This window comes from Mya arenaria, chromosome 16, assembly GCF_026914265.1.
Source record: "Mya arenaria isolate MELC-2E11 chromosome 16, ASM2691426v1".
Lineage (NCBI taxonomy): Eukaryota > Metazoa > Mollusca > Bivalvia > Myida > Myidae > Mya > Mya arenaria.
Window position 1 is genome coordinate 52,808,676 of NC_069137.1, and position 20,938 is coordinate 52,829,613.

General features: G+C 35.2%; 2 protein-coding genes across 6 annotated transcripts in view; one reads left to right on the plus strand and one right to left on the minus strand.

The window, feature by feature from the left end:
• Nucleotides 1–20,938, minus strand: part of LOC128222066 (zinc finger protein 761-like) — a 55,790-nt gene that overhangs the window by 4,993 nt on the left and 29,859 nt on the right. Inside the window, exons 1-2 of one of the 5 annotated variants that reach the window (XM_052930849.1) lie at nt 15,129–15,194; nt 9,676–11,980 (exon numbers count right to left, since the gene is read on the minus strand). In XM_052930849.1, coding sequence (XP_052786809.1) covers nt 10,495–11,673 — 1,179 coding nt within the window. In that variant the 5' untranslated portion in view covers nt 11,674–11,980; nt 15,129–15,194 and the 3' untranslated portion in view covers nt 9,676–10,494. Of the gene's footprint in view, nt 1–9,675; nt 11,981–14,892; nt 14,956–15,128; nt 15,195–20,938 lie in introns of those variants that run through there. The other 4 variants (XM_052930848.1, XM_052930850.1, XR_008259063.1 and 1 more) reach the window with 4 other exon arrangements.
• On the plus strand, nt 8,766–9,681 carry LOC128222067 (uncharacterized). The gene is made up of 2 exons (XM_052930851.1): nt 8,766–9,089; nt 9,312–9,681. The coding sequence occupies exons 1-2, from the start codon at nt 9,075–9,077 to the stop codon at nt 9,678–9,680; spliced, it is 384 nt and encodes a 127-aa protein (XP_052786811.1). The 5' UTR covers nt 8,766–9,074; the 3' UTR covers nt 9,681.

Below are 20,938 nucleotides of genomic sequence, written 5' to 3' on the forward strand. Positions count from 1 at the left end.
TAACATACACAAAAGTAAGCATCACGGATTGATTTTATCAATTCTTTTTTACATTGAAACCAAATATAACCTTTATCACATAGTTCGATTAGTTCAATGTAATTTTTGTAGCATTCTTTAATATAAACAATAACACCACCACTGTGGCGCTTAGCTTTTGAATTAAATTTAGGTCTTGGGCAGTTAAAGTAATCAAAACCTTCAATGGATACATTAGTTATTTTAGAGTTCCAAGTCTCAGTAAGTAATAGTAGGTCGTAATTAGACACAAAGTTTAAAAAATCTGAATCGTCAAGTTTTGCTTTGATGCCTTGGACATTCCAAACTAAAAAAGATAGTTGTGATTGGCCAAGATCCTAGCTAAAGCCCGAAGTACGGATAGTTTCAACCGTGTACATTTTGTTGTTAATAAAAAGTTTGTCATATGACAGGTGTGCCGTTTTGTGCCGCAGGGATGAGGAACTTCCGGCGCTCTTGGATTTCTGAAGGAAACTGTTCACTACAGCGGATCCGAGTAGAGTTATCACCGCCGACTGTGGCATTGAAACCATTTTGTGTATCCATGTCATGGAATTTCTGTTTCACAAGGACCTTGTCCGGGAAATGATTGAACATTGCGACAATTGGTCGTTTTTTGGAAGTGTCATATTTACCAATTCGGTGGGCTCGTTCGATTTTGATGTTCTCATGAGCATCGGCAATATGAAGTGTGTCGCGGAAATAATCGAGCAGGAGCTTGACACATTCTTCCGAACGCCTATCATCAGGAGATGCGCGCTCCTGGAAACCAAAGAATAACAGATTGTTCCTCATAGAGCGAGATTTGAGGTCGGTAACGTCCTCGTTAACTTGTTTAACTTTAGCAAATTCACGTTCAAGTTTGGAGATTCGATCTTGTTCGGACTTTAGTGACTTGTCGAACTCGGACTGCTTTTTGTAATGTCGTCGCACAGAGAGGATTCGTATGCACGTGTAGCTTCAATTTCCTTAATACGTGTTCCTTGATCGCGAGAGCATTTTTCAAGAGACGAAACACGGTTGTCAACTGAGGAAAGTTTTGAAGAGAGATCGGAGAGCTGCTTTTCTATCACATCTAGTTTTGATAGACGTTTGTCGAGAGAGTTAAACCGCTCAAATATCAGTTTGAAATTGTCATTGTCACTGGCTACTGGAGATTGCAGATATGTAGGCTGGCAATGCGGCGGTACTGCGGGTAGTTGTTGCATATTGTACTGGGGAGGTGGCGGTGTAAAAAAAGCCGCTGCTTGAGATTGATAAGAATTCATTGCATTTGAGTTTGACATGTTCAGAGGCTGTACGTAACCTTGTGGCCCAGGGGACGCCATGCTGGAAAACTGGGAGCTGCCCGGAGAGGGGTTATGTGGGACTGTGCGCTTAACCGGGGTGCCGAGGTTGTCCGGGGATGATAGATTCCTCTTCTTTTTGTTTTTTTTCTTTGAAGGCATCCCACACTTAAGTTCGTGTTAACATTGTATGTGTCCGAAATTAGTGAAAAGTGGCCGTAACGGAAGAAATAATATTAAATAAACGATGTGTGTTTGTTGCAATTCTTGCAAACTGATGTTTAAAACTGGCAATTTCTGTTGCCTTTACTAGTGTTAATTAGTTATAATTGTACCCGTAATTATCGGCGGTATATTACAAAAGAAATAAACATTACACTGACAACCTTTAATTGGCGATCATAAAAGTGTGAAAACCCATTGTAACAGGGCACTTTCACTTAACCTTTCAATTAAAACAGATGAAACGGAAAACAAGCAAACATGCCGATTCAAAGTTTATTTCAGTTAGACCAACGAGGCTTGAAAAATGGCGGACGCAAAATTTTGAATGGCTAAATAAATAATCAAAATAGTTGAAAAATAATTATAACTAGCTATATTTTGGAATAATTTTGTGGAAATACTGGACATATAATAGTAAATTAAACTGTGGCATCGTGTATTCTTGATAAACATGGCGGATAAACAAAATAAAGACAACAAAAAGAAACAGAGTGGCGCCAAGCGCACGGACAAAGGACATGAAGTGGGAGGGGTAAGTGGGCCTGCAGATAAAACAGATAAACAATATATTCTAGGACCTAGCATCTCTGCTGTTACATATCCAAATGGCAGTGCAAATATCCCATTTAACTATATGGCACCATCTCAACAAAGCCAACACTCTGCCCCACCCACCCATGGTTCTGGACAAACAAATGGTCAAACAAGTCTTTATGGAAATCTTGTACATGGCCAAATGAACTACAATCCTGGAAATGGACATTATCAAACTTACCAGAATGCTTGTGCGTCCCCTAACACGGCACCCCAGGCACCTCAAACGACTCTGTGGAATCAACATAGTTCTGGACCTCCTGGATATCCCCCTCCAAGTTATGACTCTACTATAAACATGGTGCTTGAAATGATGCACAAACTTGACCACAGAATGCAATCCATCGAGTCAGGAATCAGTAAGATTGACTCAGTGAAACATGAAGTAACACTCGTGAAAACGGAAGTGGATAACATCAGGCAAGATAACAAATCCATGAAATCTGCTCTTGGTGAATTTGAAATCTTTAGACACTCTATAAGTGACTTCATAGATGACTGTAATCGACACACAAAACAGAATTCCTGCGACATCAAGGACATTAAAGCCCAGAATTCTACAATGAGTGCGGATATCCAAACACTGATTTCGCAAAACTCCTCCCAAGCTGAAGAAATCCTTGATTTAAAATGTAGAAGTATGCGGGACAATCTTGTATTTTTGGGAATACCCGAAAACTATAACATTGACACTGAACCAAATCCAACCACAAATATCCATGAACAAGCGCTCCGTAAATTCCTTACACAACATCTTGAAACGAACACTGATATAAATGCAAACGGTACAATAAAGATAAATGACATACATTTTCACAGGGTACATAGGATAGGAGGCCCGTCCAGAAATGCACAGCCCAGACCGATGGTGGCTAAATTCGAACGCTACAGTGATCGCGAATTAATCCGTAATGCTGGCATCAAACTGAATATGAAACATTCGGGGTATTACATCAATGAACAATTTCCACCCGAAATCGACGAACGACGGAGACAACTGTTCCCAGTGATGAGAAACTATAAAACAAATCCTCAAAACAATGAAAGGTGTCGTCTAGTTCGAGACAAACTGTACGTAGGGAACAAAGTTTACGACCCCAAAACCGAGTCACTAGTGTATCCTAAACACCAAAACACTCAGACACGAGACACTGCGATGCAGGAAACACAGCGCCCGGAGCGAGGTGACACCACTAGAAACCGCGCCCCGTCACAGGCAAGGTATGGCCATGTGAATTTTGCCACACCAAACAGATTCAGCGTACTTGCGGACCAAGTCTCCGACCCCCATACCCCACGGGGAAGACAGATAATTAGATCTCCCCCCACTCCTCTTGAAGAAACTATGTTAAAACGCCCAAGAGAGTCTGAGCCACAAGAGAACCTGGCAGCACCTCAAACAAACACCGCAACGGTACACGAGGATGTCGTGCAGACAGCGACAGAGAGTGACTAGGCCAGGACAGAGGAGTGCAACCCTCATGACAGTTTTTTGAACAATGCATATGTGTCAAAATGCCAAATTTTAGGTCAAAATAGTAAAATTAAACTTTTATCTTTAAACGTCTGTGGAATAGTATCGAAGCAAATTTGCCCAGAATTTATTTCTTTTATTAATGCATTTGATATTATTGGCTTCCAGGAAACTAAAACAGATTGTTTGGACCAAGTAGAAATAGAAAATTTTACCTTGCATTTTAAACATAGACAACAGATTGTTAAACGGAAATCAGGTGGTTTATGTGTTGGGATTAAAAACGAGTTATTACCTTATGTATCAGTAATTGACACAGATTGTAACCTTGTGATGTGGCTTAAGTTATCTGAAAGGTTTACTGGTAAAGGGGATATTTTACTAGGCGTGGTGTATCTGCCACCTGAAAACTCGGATTACGCGATAGATGACCCATTTATAGTATTACAAAACGATATTGATAATCTTTCTCGAAAGTATAAAAATGTATGTCTATTTGGAGATTTTAACTCGAGAACAAAAGATTTACAAGATTTTGTCACACCTGACTATGAAATTTTTCATGAAATGCAGTTAGATGAATTATATTCAGATTTAAACTCGGATACGTCGTACTTTAGCGAGTCGAACTTGTGTAAAAATAGATGCAATCAAGACCTCTCCGTGAATAATTATGGATATAAATTAATGGATTTTGTGAAGCTTAACGGCATGTATGTATTAAACGGTAGAACACCAGGTGATTTATTAGGTCACACCACGTGCAAATCTGTTAGTACGGTGGACTACTTTATTTCTAGTCCGAATTTGTTTTGTAATATAGATAATCTATGTGTGCACGATTTTTGTACCTTGCTTTCCGACGTTCATAATCCAGTGAGCCTTGATCTCATATTTTGTTGTAAACAAACAATTAGTAATGAACGTAACGGTTGCCAAATACATAATGCGAAGTTATGGGATAATACCAACCCAAACGAATTTGTAAATAACATAAAAAGAAATGATATATACAATATTATACATGAATTAGACCATTTGCAAGAGCAAAATATTGTTAACCATGAGAATATTAATAATGTTGTAAATAAAATTGGACAGGTCTTTCACGACAGTGCCAAAACGTCTTTCGGTCCGACCAACTTATCTAGACAGAATATAACCCAAAACAAAGGTAAAAATAAAATTTGGTTTAATAGTGAATGTAAAAGCGCAAGAAAGAATTTCCATAGAGCAAAGTTTTTGTATAAACTTCGCAGGGATCCCCACCATAAACAAAGTTTTAATATTGCAAGTAAACACTATAAGAAAGTATTAAACACAAACTATAAAAAACAACAAAGATTAAACGCTTCTAAGTTAAAAAAGCTCAGCAAGTCTGACCCTAAAAGCTTTTGGAAATATTTAAACGCTCGAACGCGTAACAACTGCTCTGCATCACTAAATGTAATGTTTGATCATTTTAAAAACGCCAACTCGGGCGATATAACTGAAAATCATGCTGATATCACTACGGATACAAATACGTTTGATGTCAAAGCAGATGTAGATATACACATGCTAGATAGCGAAATAACACTTGAAGAAATTGAAAGTGCTGTTAAAAATTTAAAAAATAACAAGGCATCTGGCGATGATAAAATACCAAATGAATACCTGAAATATTCCTTTGATATTATGAAGATCGTGTATCTTAAGCTATTTAATATTGTCTTTAAAACTGCAACTATACCCGAAAATTGGACAATTGGTGTTATTAACCCAGTGTATAAAAATAAGGGTGATATGTGTGATCCCGCTAATTATCGCCCAATAACACTGCTTAGTTGCTTTGGTAAGCTATTTACTACAGTTTTGAATAGTAGACTATTAAAATTCATTGAAAAGTACGATATGTTAAGCGAATTTCAAACTGGTTTTAGACCAGCACATTCAACAGTCGATAACATGTTTGTTTTGAATATGCTTATAGAACACATGTACACATCTCGCAAGAAATTGTTCTGTGCCTTTATTGACTTAAAAGGTGCCTTTGATTCCATTAATAGAAACATGCTATGGTTTAAACTACATGGACATAAGATACAAGGAAACTTTTTAAATGTTGTTAGGAACATGTACGAACAAGCAAAAAGCTGTGTTAAGGTGAATGGAACTAAGTCGGACTATTTCCCTTGTTGTGTTGGGGTCCGGCAAGGAGAAAGTTTATCTCCTTTACTGTTTTCATTCTTTGTAAATGATTTGCATCAATATTTTCTAAGTAGCTTGGTTGTAAATGGTATTGTTATTAACAAACATGAACATGATTACAGGTTAATTGATTTTTTAAAGTTATTTGTACTCCTTTATGCGGAAGATACTGTTATATTGTCTGAATCTGCTATAGATTTACAGAATGCACTAAACCTGTATGAGAACTATTGTTTACAGTGGAATTTAACTGTTAATACCTCAAAAACTAAGGTTGTCATTTTCTCTAGAGGTAGACTAAACCACCATACGTTTTCTTTATGTAATGATACAATAGATGTTGTTACGGAATATAAATATTTAGGAGTTATTTTTACTAAAAGTGGCTCGTTTTGTAAAACAAAGGACTATATTTCAAAACAGGCAACAAAGGCAATGTTCTGTTTGCTTAAAAAGTCAAAATATTTATGTTTATCTATTGATTTACAAATAGATTTGTACAACAAAATTATCAAACCTATATTACTATACGGTTGTGAATGTTGGGGTTTTGGCAACAATTACATACTCGAAAAGGTCCAATTGAAATTTCTAAAATATATATTAAATGTTAAAAGTAGTACGCCAACATGTATGATATATGGTGAAACGGGTGTTAAGCCTTTACAAATAGATATAGATTCACGTATGGTCAATTACTGGTCCAACTTGATCGTTCCATCATGTCATAAACTCTCAATCTCAGTATACAACGTCACATTGAGTAAATTCCTGTATTCTGCCAATGTTAGAGCTAATGACTTCAAATGGATTAAACATGTTAAGAATATTTTCATCAAATGTGGTCTTATTAATGTTTGGCAAAGCCACGAATTTCCAAATAAAAAATGGTTACAAAAGAGTGTTAAGCAGAAATTGTCTGATTTGTTTTTAAACGAATGGTACACTACTGTGAACTCTTCAAGTAAATGTGTAAATTATAGATTGTTTAAAGAACGTTTTGAATTTGAAAACTATCTTGTTAAAACACCGCCAAAATTATTGAACTATGTTATACGATTTAGAACAAGAAACAATCATTTTCCTATTGAAGTAGGTAGTTGGAGGAATATAAATATAAATGACAGAAATTGCCACCTTTGTGATTCAAATCGTATTGGTGATGAATTTCATTATTTGTTAGAGTGTAGTTATTTCACTAACGAAAGGCGACGTTTCATTGATAACTGTAATTTTAGAACTCCGAATATATTGTCATTTAAACGTGTTATGAAATTAAACCCAGAATGTATTATGTTTTCAAAGTTGTGTAAATTTATGAAATGTATCATTAAAAAAGTCAATTATAGAATATAATGTACTCCTCTTTATACCATGATGTTAATTACTATTATGATTAAAGTTCATTTTTCAAAGCCTCTTTATGTGTAACTGTATAATATGTTCATTGCAATTCTCATTTTGTCATGCATGTATGACATGAGTGTACTGAATAAACTTGTAAACTTGTAGAAAGTAATCGATCACATATGAAAACATTAATATTCACATTTACAATTATAAGATAAACACATATTTCGTTCATTATTATTCAAATTATTATAATACTTTATTAAAAATACATTGATGTTTAACATTGGAATTTCATGGGATTTTTCAGTTACATTAAAGATAATTGTCATACTGAGCACTAATATTCAAGTATTTATTAACAAATTTAAGACCAATGAGTGAATAAATTAAAAAAACAACAAATGTTTAAAAACATTATAAATGATGGTCCGTAAGTTTCTGAAGATGGTCCGTAATGTCCCTAAATCTGGTCCGTAGTGTCCCTAAATCTGGTCCGTAATGTCCATGGTCCGTAGTGTCCGTGACCCAGTGTAGGAACTGCGTCTGAATCGCCTTCATTGTGTTATAAGATTAAGTTTATTTCAGTATTCAATTTGTCCATGAGTATACACATTATAAAAGGTACATTTTATACAAAAAGTCACAAGTCGCAAGACAGGCTGTGATTTACAGTAAAAAGAGGATATGTTTTCTACTCATAATACATATGAAGTTTTTTTTGTAACTTAAACGCTTTATACACATACATAACCAAATTTCCGGTCTAATTAAAAAGACAGCGAAATGTTTGTTGTTTTTCGTTATAGCAGTCTAGTTAACATTATTTATGCGAAAAACTACAGAAACAAGCTCAGTAGCAAACAGTTTAAACATAAACCCGGTTTAATGGCACTGGGTAAACGCCAAAGACATAGAACATAAAAACAAAAAATCACAAACAAAAAACATGGAAGAACAGCACAAAACTCCAGAAACAGCACACTGTATACATACTATATATATATATATATACATACATAACAAGGTATGTGTATCAAGGATTGTTAGGTACCGCCTTGGAACGGTCAGTAAAATGTAAATTTACTGGGGGTTTAAACCAGTTTAAGTGCACAAACCTCACTTTTATCCCAACAATCCTAAATAAAGAAAAAAACGCATAAGGTAAATCTTATCAAAGTATGCATTAACTTGAGGAAACTTAACAATAAAACAAATAATAATAAACTTATATGTAAACCCCAAGTACTTCTATGATAAGAGAACCCAACTCTATCTACAGACGGAGGAATACTATTCAGAGCACCTAATGCAAAAACTTTTCAAAGATACGATGCAGTCATTGTTTGAAACTATTGAGCATCAAACACAGCCTACTTTATAAATTAAAAGGTTTAAATCTGTTTAAAGGTTTAAATTCCTACATTTATAACAGACTTCCCGAAAGCCGTCGGTCCGACGGACACGTCCGGCAAATTTTGATCAGGTCCGACGATTTCTGAACAAAAATCGGCCCGACTGTCCGGCTATTTTTCATTCCCGGTGACCGGGTTTTAGCATAAAATCCCGGTAACCGGGTTTTAGCATGAGCGCCAAAGAAAACGTTACACGTGTTTTCATTGGTCGCTTTCGGCACAGTGCCCTTAGAATAACCAATGGTCGCGCATGTTACATACTGTCAGTCATTTGCGCATCCAACATGGCTTCTCTAACATTTTACGAATGCTAGGTAAATAAAGAGAATATTATCAATCGATGAATGCTCTGAAAGGAAAATGAGTATAAAACGAAATGTCATGAAAGAATTCTTTTGTGAAATTGCAAAGAAAAAGGAAATGACTCGTTATTGACACGGAAAAGCAAGTAATAAAATAACCTGCGATGATGATGGTGAAACTCAAACCTCCAGAAATATAACATTCCATCCACAGAAGGCTATGGACACATTGCTGGTAGGCAATTGTTACTTCTATCTTTAAAAAATAGCTCTACCTTTATAAATTTAAAAAATGATTTATTCTGTACAAAAAAAAAAAATCCATAATATAAGCTATCAAAGTTTAATCAAAATTCACCACAGTTATAAAATATTTGGCATGTTGTAAAAGGCATTTTATTTGTGAAAAAAAATGTTGATAAAAGTTTATTTGTACATGATAATTTTGTACTTTTAGGCAGAGTCTAGATCATCAGTAGATGTGCCTGCCCTTATAATTGAACAGACTACACCAGAACCATTGGCATCACAGGAGGTTGTCACCTTGTCCAACACTGAAAAAGTCTCTAGCGTTTTTGAGCAGGGATTCCAGCAGGATATAAAAGACCTTGCTTCAGAATTTTCACATGTGTCTGATACTGAGATAACACAGGATTCTGTAAATCATGTGCTTGAAAGACCTTACATCAGGCTCTTGAAATTGAGATTTAACACTCTTCCTGACAAACAGGACTTTAACCCCGTTATTGATGAGGAGTGTTTTGAATATCCAGATGAACTTTTGAATTTTAACAGACTGATGATTTTCATAAGAGACATACAATAAAGCCTTTATTTAGCAGTAAGCTGCTATTGATGAATAAAGCAATGTTATTACTTCGTTTTTGTTCCTCTTGTTTCGGTCTGGCAGATTTTCTTTCGGTCTGACAGATTTTTATGTCTTGTCAGACCGAATGTCTGCCACCTTTTTTCAACTTTCGGGAAGTCTGATTATAAGAACATATTTTATATCGGTGTTTGTCTATTAACGGACATCGAAACGGTTCCTTTAAAACATAAATTGATAAACATGTGATAATGATAAGTAATCACTTAGAAGATCAGTAGAAGTAGTTCGTTAAATTTTGAATTATGTCATTTATATTAGTTTAGCTTATATATGTTGATCTAAGTTTAATTTGATTGCAAATAATATTTAAAGTGTATTTTGTCAAACATAATTCAGTTTACCAAAACTTAAGTCATTAACTTTAACTGCAAAATTAAATTACTACGCGATCTACTTGTAGCGGAATTAAACATACCAATTTCTGAGTATGAAAACCGTCCAAAAACATCCGAAGTTGTTTTCGAATAAAATGGCCGAGGAGTTCCGAATTGAGCTTCATTCGTCACACAAATTGGTTCACACTTTGTTGTTCGTAAGTGTTAAAGTAGTTCCGAATGTCTCACACGTAGATTCACACATTTGGTTGCTAGGGGTGAACAAGAATATCCGACTCCCAAGAAGTTTCACACTTGGTTGCTAGGGGTTAACAATAAGTTCCGAATGTCTCACATGTGGATTCACACTTGGTTGCTAGGGGTGAACAAGAATATCCGAATGTCTCACAAGTAGATTCACACTTGGTTGCCAGGGGTTAACTAGAAGTTCCGAATGTCTCACACGTTGATTCACACTTGGTTGCTAGGGGTGAACTTGAAGTTCCTAATGTCTCACACGTTGATTCACACTTGGTTGCTAGGGGTGAACAAAAAGTTCTGAATGGCTCACGCGTGGATTCACACTTGGTTGCTAGGGATGAGCAAGAAGTTCCAAATGGCTCACACGTTGGTTCACTTTTGATTTCCAGAGGTGTGCAAGTAAGTCCGAATGTCTCACATGTGGATTCACACTTGGTTGGTTTGAGTGTGCAAGTAGTTTCAAATATCTCACACGTGGATTCACACTTGGTTGGTTTGGGTGTGCAAGTAGTTCGGAATGTCTCACACGTGGATTCACACTTGTATGGTAGGGATGTGCAAGTAGTTCCGAATGTCTCACAAGTCTGTCGTTCTTCCTGTGTACTCCCTGTTTTTGATCTACAACTACTAAGATACTGTTCCAGTGTAAAGGCAGCGCCGCATAACTCGCATTTGTATAGTTTCACCTCTGTTTTATCCTCTGTATGTTTCCTCAAATGGCGTTGTAAACTACTGCTTTGAACAAAGTCAGCAAAACATTTCCCGCATTTGTATGGTTTACTTCTTGGGTGTATTTTCATATGGTCTCGTAAATCACCTTTCCAACTAAAAGTAGCTGAACAGAATTCACAAATGTACTGCTTCTCTGGTGTGTGAATTCTCAGATGACTTTGTAAACCATTTTTTCTCCAAAAGGCAGCATTGCATGTGTCACATTTATATGAATTATCTCCTGTGTGAACTTTCTTTTTGTGTCGTTGCAAATGACCCTTCAAACCAAACGAAGCACTGCATAGGTCACATTTGTATTGTTTCTCTTCTGTATGAACTCTCATGTGATATTGTAAATGAGCGTTTCTTGAAAAAGAAGCACTGCACATGTCACATTTGTACGGTTTTTCCCCAGTGTGAATACTCATGTGTTTTTGTAAATTAGAGGGTCTTGCAAAAGAAACACCACAAGTTCCACATTTGTATGGTTTTTCTCCTGTGTGAGTTCTCGTATGACACTGTAAAGAGAATTTTCTAGCAAAAGCAGCACTGCAAGTGCCACATTTGTATGGGTTCGCTTCTTTGTGTTTTCTCATGTTGGTTTGCTTTTGACTTATGACTATCAGCAGCATATCATGTTTCATATATACCACTTTCTCTCCAGTTGAAATTCGCAGTTTATGTATACCACTGATACTAGTTAGTGAATGCAACACTACACAGGATGTGCCACAAGTGTACGATTTCTCTCAAGTGTGAATTTTATTAGTAGATGTAGCATCCTTTGTTTTCTTGGATAGTTAAATGCATTAGTAAAATAACCATCCCAGTGATAGTAAGGCACATGTCTTGCGTAGGTAATACATATCTCTATGGGCATTTCCGGAATATTTTCTGAAAACAGCAACACAGCCTTCCACCTCTGTATGTTCCCTATCATGTGTAGTCTAACTGCAATAAACAAATCCTGTATTATCTCAGTATCAGACAGACAGGTGAGGCGAGGTCTATTATATCCTGCTTGAACCCCTGCTCAGAGACTTCATACTAAAACCCAGTCACAGGGAATAAAAAAATAGCCGGACAGTCGGATCGTTTATGTTCAGAAATCGTCGGACCGGGTCAAAATTTGCCGGTCATGTTCGTCGGACGGACGGCTTTCGGGAAGTCTGTCAAAGTCAGCAATTGAAGTGATGCTATCACTGAGATTGTATGGTAATGCATCGAAAAACACCTCTAAAAATCAGGTTTAGTTAATACAATACATGCTTTATATTTTTTCACTTTAAACGATTGGTAAATAAACTGCGATGAACATGTAGGATTATAACTGTATAAGTTAGAAGAAGCCTTAACACCACTATGATAAATGTTTCTAACTATAAGACTGAGAAATTTCTTAAACAACACTGTGTGTTTAAGTTTAAATTTAGTGCAGAAACAAATAGTCTGGACCTTAAACAGCAGTCTGTATTCATATCTAGAAATAAGTTACATGTACCTACAAAAACGTGTTGAAACTAGAAGTTTACATGTACCCTTATGTACGAATTTCCTCAACGAGTCTTTTAACGATTTTTTTCATATGTCAGATTCGAGGCTGCCAAAGAAAAAAAAATCGTCAAAATACTCGTTGACAGCTATTAAAACTGCATTCTCACAGATATACCATTTTTACAACCTTTTTTATTTTTTTTGTCTTGGAAAGAACAAATTTTTGGCGTCAATATCTGCAAACCAATGATATAAGATTGCTGAAAACAATCAGATCGTAGATTTTCATATTTCCGTTCGAAAATTAATGCTTTATGGCTTAAACCGTTAATAACGGTTTAAAAAAAAGGCATAAATCATCAATTTTTGAACTTAAGTATAAACATCTGCGATCAAAGTTTTTGTCAGCAGTCTTTTATAACTGGCTTCCAATGATTTACGCAAAAAATGGCTCGTTCCAAGACAAAAAATAAAAGTTGTCAAAAGGTTCAATCTGTGGGCGTGAAACTTTAAGGTGGACTAGGGTCGGGCCGTTCGGATTGAGAAAACTCCACTGTGTGAAAACAATTGGGAGTTTAAATTTTACGAAGACGAATGCGTGAATGTGCACTGTGCAATTTACTGCCTTCAAGAAGGCTGTTTCCCTTGCGAAAAACTGTTTTTTATATTTTTTATAATTTGTTCCCAATTTGTTTAAATATATGTCAATGAATAAAAAAAGCAATTGATTTCTTGAAACATAAACAAAATCTGAACAATACTTACTCTTTTACAGCATAATGCATGCACAAAAAGGTTAAAACTAGGGAATATTCGATCGAACGTTTGATATGCGAATGTCAAAATCGGTATTCGAATATTCGATGTTTTTTGTTTGATAAAAAATAAACCCTTTGCCTTCACCTGTGTTGTTGCATATATTCGCTTGTTTCGTTTTTACAACGATTGAACGTGATGACATAATACACGCGTCACATAAGGGACACATCGTCGGAGACTATAAGCAGTACCCGTAATATTATGAAAACTGGCTATTAGACAAGTAACCGCAAACACGTATTTTCGGTAAATTTGAATGGCCATACCAATAAAGGATATACAGAATCAGCTACCAAAGCGGTGTCATGGCTGCTGTAAAATTTAGCTCAAATCGCCATGATGATATAAATGACATGTGCCAGTTATGTGCTCTAAAATGTTTTCCATGTATCATTGGAACCTTCGTGCTTTGAAATGTAACTGTATAGAATAGCGTTTTATGAAATTGTTGTTCAATGGATTCTCGTCCACGTTTTAAAAATTCAGGGTTATTTTAGTTTTATTATGGTACTTATTCCCGAGTAGGTTGGTTTTCCCAAAGTTATAGTATAGATTAATCCCAGAACGAGGCTGCTCTTCCTACAGAACGATCATCCGTAGGACATTAAACAGGGAATTTACGATTATAGCCTTGTTTACAAATATGAATGGTGTTGAATTGAAATTAATAAATGTTTTTTTGTTGTTCAGAATATTTTGCTGGATCTATTTTCTGTAAAGGGGGAATTTCAGAAACTAATTTTGGGCAAAATCAGTGTCCGTCGCGTGTACCGCATATAACATTAGCGAAAATTTGTAGTTTACGACAACTTCTTAAATATTCATTTTGGAAATCGAATATTCGATCGAAAGAAATATTGAATATCAATTTTGCCATTCGTTTGCATCCCTAGTTAAAACATGTATATTTGCCATTATATTAGCTATTTTGGTCTGATTGTGTATGAATTTTCCCATAGGCGATATTGTTTCCCAATTTAGAGGCACAGGTGGTATAAATAATTCCAAAAAAAGATCACTGATGTGATTTAGTTTATACACACGTAAACAGAAAATAGGAACTATTTCTTTCGATCTTTGCCACCAAATAAGTTAGAATCTAGACATATATCTATATTTAATTTAACAATGTTTCTATACATCTGGTTTATTTGTAAGTATTATATAGATCATATAACCGCTTGAAGTGTAAACACAGACGATGAAACTAATATCATTTTACTTATGAAGTTATTTAAACAATAAAAACCAGCTTTCTTTATTCCCTTTAAAGGTCTCTCCACAAGTTCAAAATAAAATAAGTGGTGGTTTGCCGATTTTATTTTCCGTTATTCATTTTTTATACTTTAAGTTTGGAAACTTAATAATTCAGAATTTAGGTAAACAAGTTTTCTTCATGTCCACCAGACTCAAGGTGAAAGCTATACAGTAACATATCTAAATTAAACCTGTTTTATCATTTTTTATAAATGTTAACTCAAACAATAAAAACAGTATTTTAATATAATGCAAGTGAATGTCGATTAACCTCTTAATAATGCGATGCTTACCTTTGTTTTTGTTTATAAATGCTATTTTGTTTTTGTTCCCAATATGGCAATATTATAACTAAGGGACGTTACAACTGATTATTCGCATTATATTAGCAGAAGTTGCGTTCCTTATTTAAACATTTTGTTTAAGAAAAAATAAGTAACAGGTGAGGTTTAACACATTTCGCTGAAATTGGTGTAAATTTGAAAATATTTATCTGAAAAAAAAAATGGTATCACGATTTATCATATACCCATCATAAATCCACACTCAATACATATCGCAAAATACAGTAGTCGGTATACCACTCCACTCTCCAGTGCAACACGGCCGTATTCCACTCTTGATAGATAGCAGGCCGTCAACCAAGTTTTGGTGAAAATATAGGTGAAAATGAATGTAGGACGAAGTGAACCACTTCCCAAGTGAACCAGGACTAAGTGAACCACTTGGTGAGACAAAGTGAACCATCTATATGTTCTATAGGGAATATTCTCTAAATGAAATATTATGTTTCAGAGTTTATTTTCCTGATTATAAATGATGCAATAGATAATATGAATAAATTGTTAATCATATCAAAGTGTTTATTTATTAGAATTATGTATTTTGATAAAACAATGTTTTGAAAAAAATTAAAAGAAAAATGAAAAACAAAATACCTTTCGATTTAATCCTAATAATGAATATATTGTCAATACATCCTACTTTGTTGTATTTTATTCCAAATATGTTCAAAAATTCTCTATGTTTGTTATTAACACCTCAACCATGTACCAAAAACAAATAAGTGTGGGTGTAATTAATGGATAATTGTACTTTAATTTTAATTGGTCTTATTAATTGGTAATTACTAATTAAACAGCTCACTTACAGAAGCTGTGAACAGACATAGTGACATATAACTGAAACATTCTTTAATTAGTATGAAAGCCTGTATATAAGTTGACCATTTTATTGGTACATCAGTCAATATAAACAAACCCCAGCCATGTCAGCTGAATACCCATGAATCGCATGGAGGACTGGGCAGTGATGGTTTCACTTATAACGTGAAGCGGGAGAAACCGGAGACTGGGTTCATCTACTGAACATGCAGTGTCCGGTCAAAGTTGAGGAGGTGCTCTGCTTGGGTAAAGCAGTACGGCGATGACTACGTGTCAGAGGTCATCCCACACAACCACCCAGCTGATCCTACCAAGGCAGGGAAACTGAAGGTGGCAGTTATGGTGAAGACCAAGGCAGCTGCTAGTGCAGTCCAACCGGCTGGCCAAATCGTGAAGGAGGCCCTGCGAGAGCTTGCTGAGGTCAACGCACAGGTGCAAGTCAAACCTGCTAAGAACCACCAACCGTCATCGCCAAGCTATGAGACCCAGTGACTCAAAAGCTGATGAACTGGATTTCGAAATCGATATGAATTTCATCAAAGTTGTTGACTTCCACCTTGATGACATCACCAATGAAGGGGCATATACCGTCTGGTTCCATATTTTCACATGTTGTGTATTGCATTATGAATTATGTATTACCATGTTATATCATTGAATTTAATTAATTTATATAGTGCTTTTGTTATGACCATGTGCTTTGTATCATGTGCTTTATTATTAACAATTATTATTATTATATGTTGTTAATTTATTGATTTGTAATAAATATCATGATATTTATGAATCCCTTGTATTTATGTTACTATCATAAAATAGCTACTATACTAATTGTCATGAAGCTTAAAAGTCAATTTCTAACAGCTAAATAAACATCTTTAAAAGTGAAGCAAATGTGTGAAGTCTTGCATTCAAATGGCGATAATTACTAGTTACTATCACCTTTCAGGCAGTGTGTCATCACACAATAGCCACTATATAATACATATGTGGTTCACTTGGTCCTGAAATGGTACACTTAGGAACTGGTTCACTTGTGAAATGGTTCACTTCGTCCTGCACCCGGTGAAAATATAGGACCTTTTGTCCAAAAATATAGGCATTTTCTGGGCAAAATATAGGAATTTTAAGGTTAAAAATCGAGGTATGTAAGTGAACATTAACTTACTTATTTATTGGCTATAATCATAAAATTTGTGTTTCACTTAATCCACATTCTTTAAAGGGACTGTACATCAGATTGGCATCAAAAAAGTTTTTTTCTGTAACGAATCTCGGGACAATTATTTAATATTTATTTTACTCTTCGATATCATAATTGTAAAAAACAAGTGTGGTAATTTTCAATCAAAAGCATGTAGGTATGAGTAATAAGCAACAAATATAAAGTGTGTGTGTTTGGGTAAGCTAAAAAACGCTGCATGGACAGAAAGCGCTGTAAGCAGATTAGTTGCATGAACTATTTTTATATGTGCCAAGTAAAGGTTATCTGAGGGTAAAAATTATTTGCTTTCAAAACTGTACTCATTTCATTTCTGTAAGAGCTTTAAAAGGCTTACCCTTAACGGTTGGAATATTTCAGCTATATACATAACTTGGTAATATCACGTGATAACATTGACTTGCCAATCACGCATAAGGAATGAATTATACTAGGTAGACATACCTAGAAACTTTTTCAATGGAAAATACCAAAAAACTGTGAAGTTTCAATGCATTGTACATATCGATACCAAGTTTATGTCAGTTTTCGACCATTTTCTTTTCCCTTTAAACCTCTCCATCAAGGCAGACTATGCTGCAGTAAAACAACTGTGGTCACCAATGTGGACACCTGATTTGATGTTTGTCATAATCTTCATCAAAGGTGTCCAGATGGATAACCAAGGGTGTACAACAGCAATTCTGAATGATGGTGATGGTTTAGAGGATAAAGACAGTCTTAAACTGTAAATAAACAATATCTAAAGGCAGTATAAATTCTTTGAATGATTTCAAATATATCCCAGCACCACTTTTTACAAAAAAAATATAGGAAAAAGATCCAAAATACAGGAAAATATAGGTTTTGAAAATTATAGGAAATTTCTCAAAAGATAGGAAAATATAGGAATTGGTTGACGGTCTGAGATAGTGACGCCACGTCATAACAAGTATCGTTGCGCGAATTAAAATGACGTCATAAATAGTGCATCGTTAAAATGAAATCTTTTATGAAAACATGTGGCTTTTAAATGATCTAACCAGTAATGTATATAATAAATATATTCCGATAGATTAGAGTCCAGATTATTTGATATAAAAAACGACGACAATTTTCGAAAACAGGTTTAATCTGACAAGAAAAACGAAGAAAACTGTCTGCTAAGAATCATTTACAGTAGTTGACTTAGAACAGACACAAGAATTAGAATAAACAAACTTGAACAATACTCTAGAAGACACAATGTTTGCATTTTAAATGAGAAACTTGAAGGTTTAAATTTACATGAACACGATATTTATATGTGTCATCGACTTGGTAGACCTGGTCCAAAACCAAGGCCAATACCTCACAAACCCGAATAGACACGTCTTGGTACCATTAGGAAAACGCTACAAAACCCGCTGAACGTGCGAGCATGGGCATGAGAACGCAAGGGCGTAGCAAGGCCTTAACAAACTTGTAGGCCCGATGTTCTAGGTGAAGTCGGGGGTACCCACCCAAAATATTTCTTTCTAAATAAGAAGCGAAATATTGCAATTTGGGAGCATTTCAAGACAAAAACAAAAGCCAGAACTACATCCATTTAACATGCACATTACACAAACTTAAACACATATGCACTGATTACAATAAAATCAAGCAATACACCAGCACATAGTTTAAGTAATCACCAGGCTCCAATTTCTCGAAACTTCTTAAGTCCCTTATAACAGGATTAAGCTAAACTCACTATTTTTGTTGTTCTATAATATGCGTTGTGTTTACTTCTTTAAGAGTTTTTAGAAATTATATAAGAAAAATCTGTATGCTAATTAGAAGAAACCATTTTTCATTTATCAAAATCGATTATCAGTATGCATTTTGGCTAATTGAAATAAGCGACTTAAGCCTGTTAAGCTTAAGAAGTTTCGAGAAATTGCCTTTGTTATAATAACCTTTTATACAAATTTTGAGTTTTTATTGCATTTTGGGGATATATAAATTTTGTCATTTTTCAAAGAAGTTGTAGGCCCAGGCCTACAAGGCCTATATGTAGCTACGCCACTGGGAACGGAAACTCTTTTATAAAGGGCAAGACAGGAGTGATCGCCAGATACAACACCATGATACAATAGTTGGATGGATATCAAATAGCCTACACGCGTGAGGACAAGGATTGGGAGACACTATCCGTGACGCTCAGTGTACGCATACAGCAATCGATTGACTATTAAGAGCAGTACGCTGATGAATTTGGGATGCCAACGAATATTTGAATATAAATACATGTGATTTAAACTGCTTATTATATTGACCATCTCTTGCTTTTATAACAAACATTACAATGAATGGGAATTGTACAAATATACAACTAAGAACTTAAATAGCGTATTCAAACAAGAGGGCCCTGAAGGCCCTGTATCGCTCACCTGATCCAGTTCAATAACCTTGCTGTAATAAGAACATTCTGACCAGGTTTCATATAGATAAAGTGGAAATATGACCTCAACAGTGTTTTAACAATGTTTTCTATGATTTGACACCTTGACCTAGTTTTTTTAACTCCGGTTTCCCAGTTTGAAACTTGACATAGACTTCATAAACACAAACATTCTTACATAATTTCATGGTCATCAAAGAGAGAATGTTACCTCTACAGTGTTTACAAAGTTTTTCAATGATTTGACCTAGTGGCCCGGTTTTTGACCTGAGTACCGAGTTTCAAACTCTACCTAAAGATCATCAAGAATAACATTCTGATGAAATTCCATGAACATATGGTCATATATTGATGTGCCCCGGTGTTGTGACACTGACTGTACATTTATATTAAGAGAAAGTGTTATTATCAAAGTACTCACAGTTGTCATGTCAAATTTGTTGTTGTCCGTGATGGGGTAACTTAATTTTAAACCCAATTATAGACACGAGTTTACTTTGTAGAATTACCCCACCCGGCATTTCGTTTACTGTTTCCTGCTAATCCAACGTATATTCCGATTTAGAACATGCAAGCAACTTAGCTATGTTGTGTAACAGACTTATATGACTTCATTTCATAAGCTTCTTACTTTTAAAACATGAGGAATATCACGTAATTTTGTCTGTTTCATAGCAACTTATTGCAATATCATAGTCAGTCAGCCATCTTGTTTCATTGATTTTTGACATTTACGTCACATCCTTTTACCAAGGTTGCTATAACCGCGAAGTTTAAACTCTAGAGGTTGATAATTTTACCTTGTATTGTTATTTTGCTTTGCTTTAGCCCTGACAACTTAAGGCGAAAATGTATATTCTAGCATAACTATCTTAATCGCCATATTTTCAGCGGTTCTATTTTTAGACCGATCAAAGTTTTACTAGTCGATTCAATTTTAGGCGATCGATCGCATTTTCCTAGATCGATCAGCTGTAGTCGATGCGCTTTTTTGGTGTCGATCTACGAGTCGATGCAGTAGTCTGCATCACGCATATATAAGGAGCGTAGATTTTTGCTCAGGAGTTCTCCAGTTTTCTTTCGTGGCGGAAGCCTGCGTTTAACATCTCGGCATTTTTTAAAGTAATTATAGCATAAAAGAATCAAGAAATATTAAAGAACATTAGTTAAATAATAAGTGGAACCGTTTTACAACGTTTAAGTAATTTATAAGATTTTGCTAAAGTTTTATTAACATTTTATCAATTTAAGGCGCTTGATGGCTGACTGTTTTAGTGTTTGATTGACAGAAAAATAAAACTGTTTTAGTCATAAACAATAACAACATTTTAGCCTTTCTCAAAACAACGGTTTTACCATGCATGTTTTCTTGTTGATGTTAACATAGTAAACTGAATAAATATTTTAACGGTTATTAATGTTTGTGACTTATCACCCGGATGTCAACCTAAAGTCCGCGCCAGAACTGTAATACACGTAGGGCCAGAGCTAGCCCACAACAATATGTGGCCTCTAGAGTGTTAACATGCTTTTCCTATTATTTGACCTGA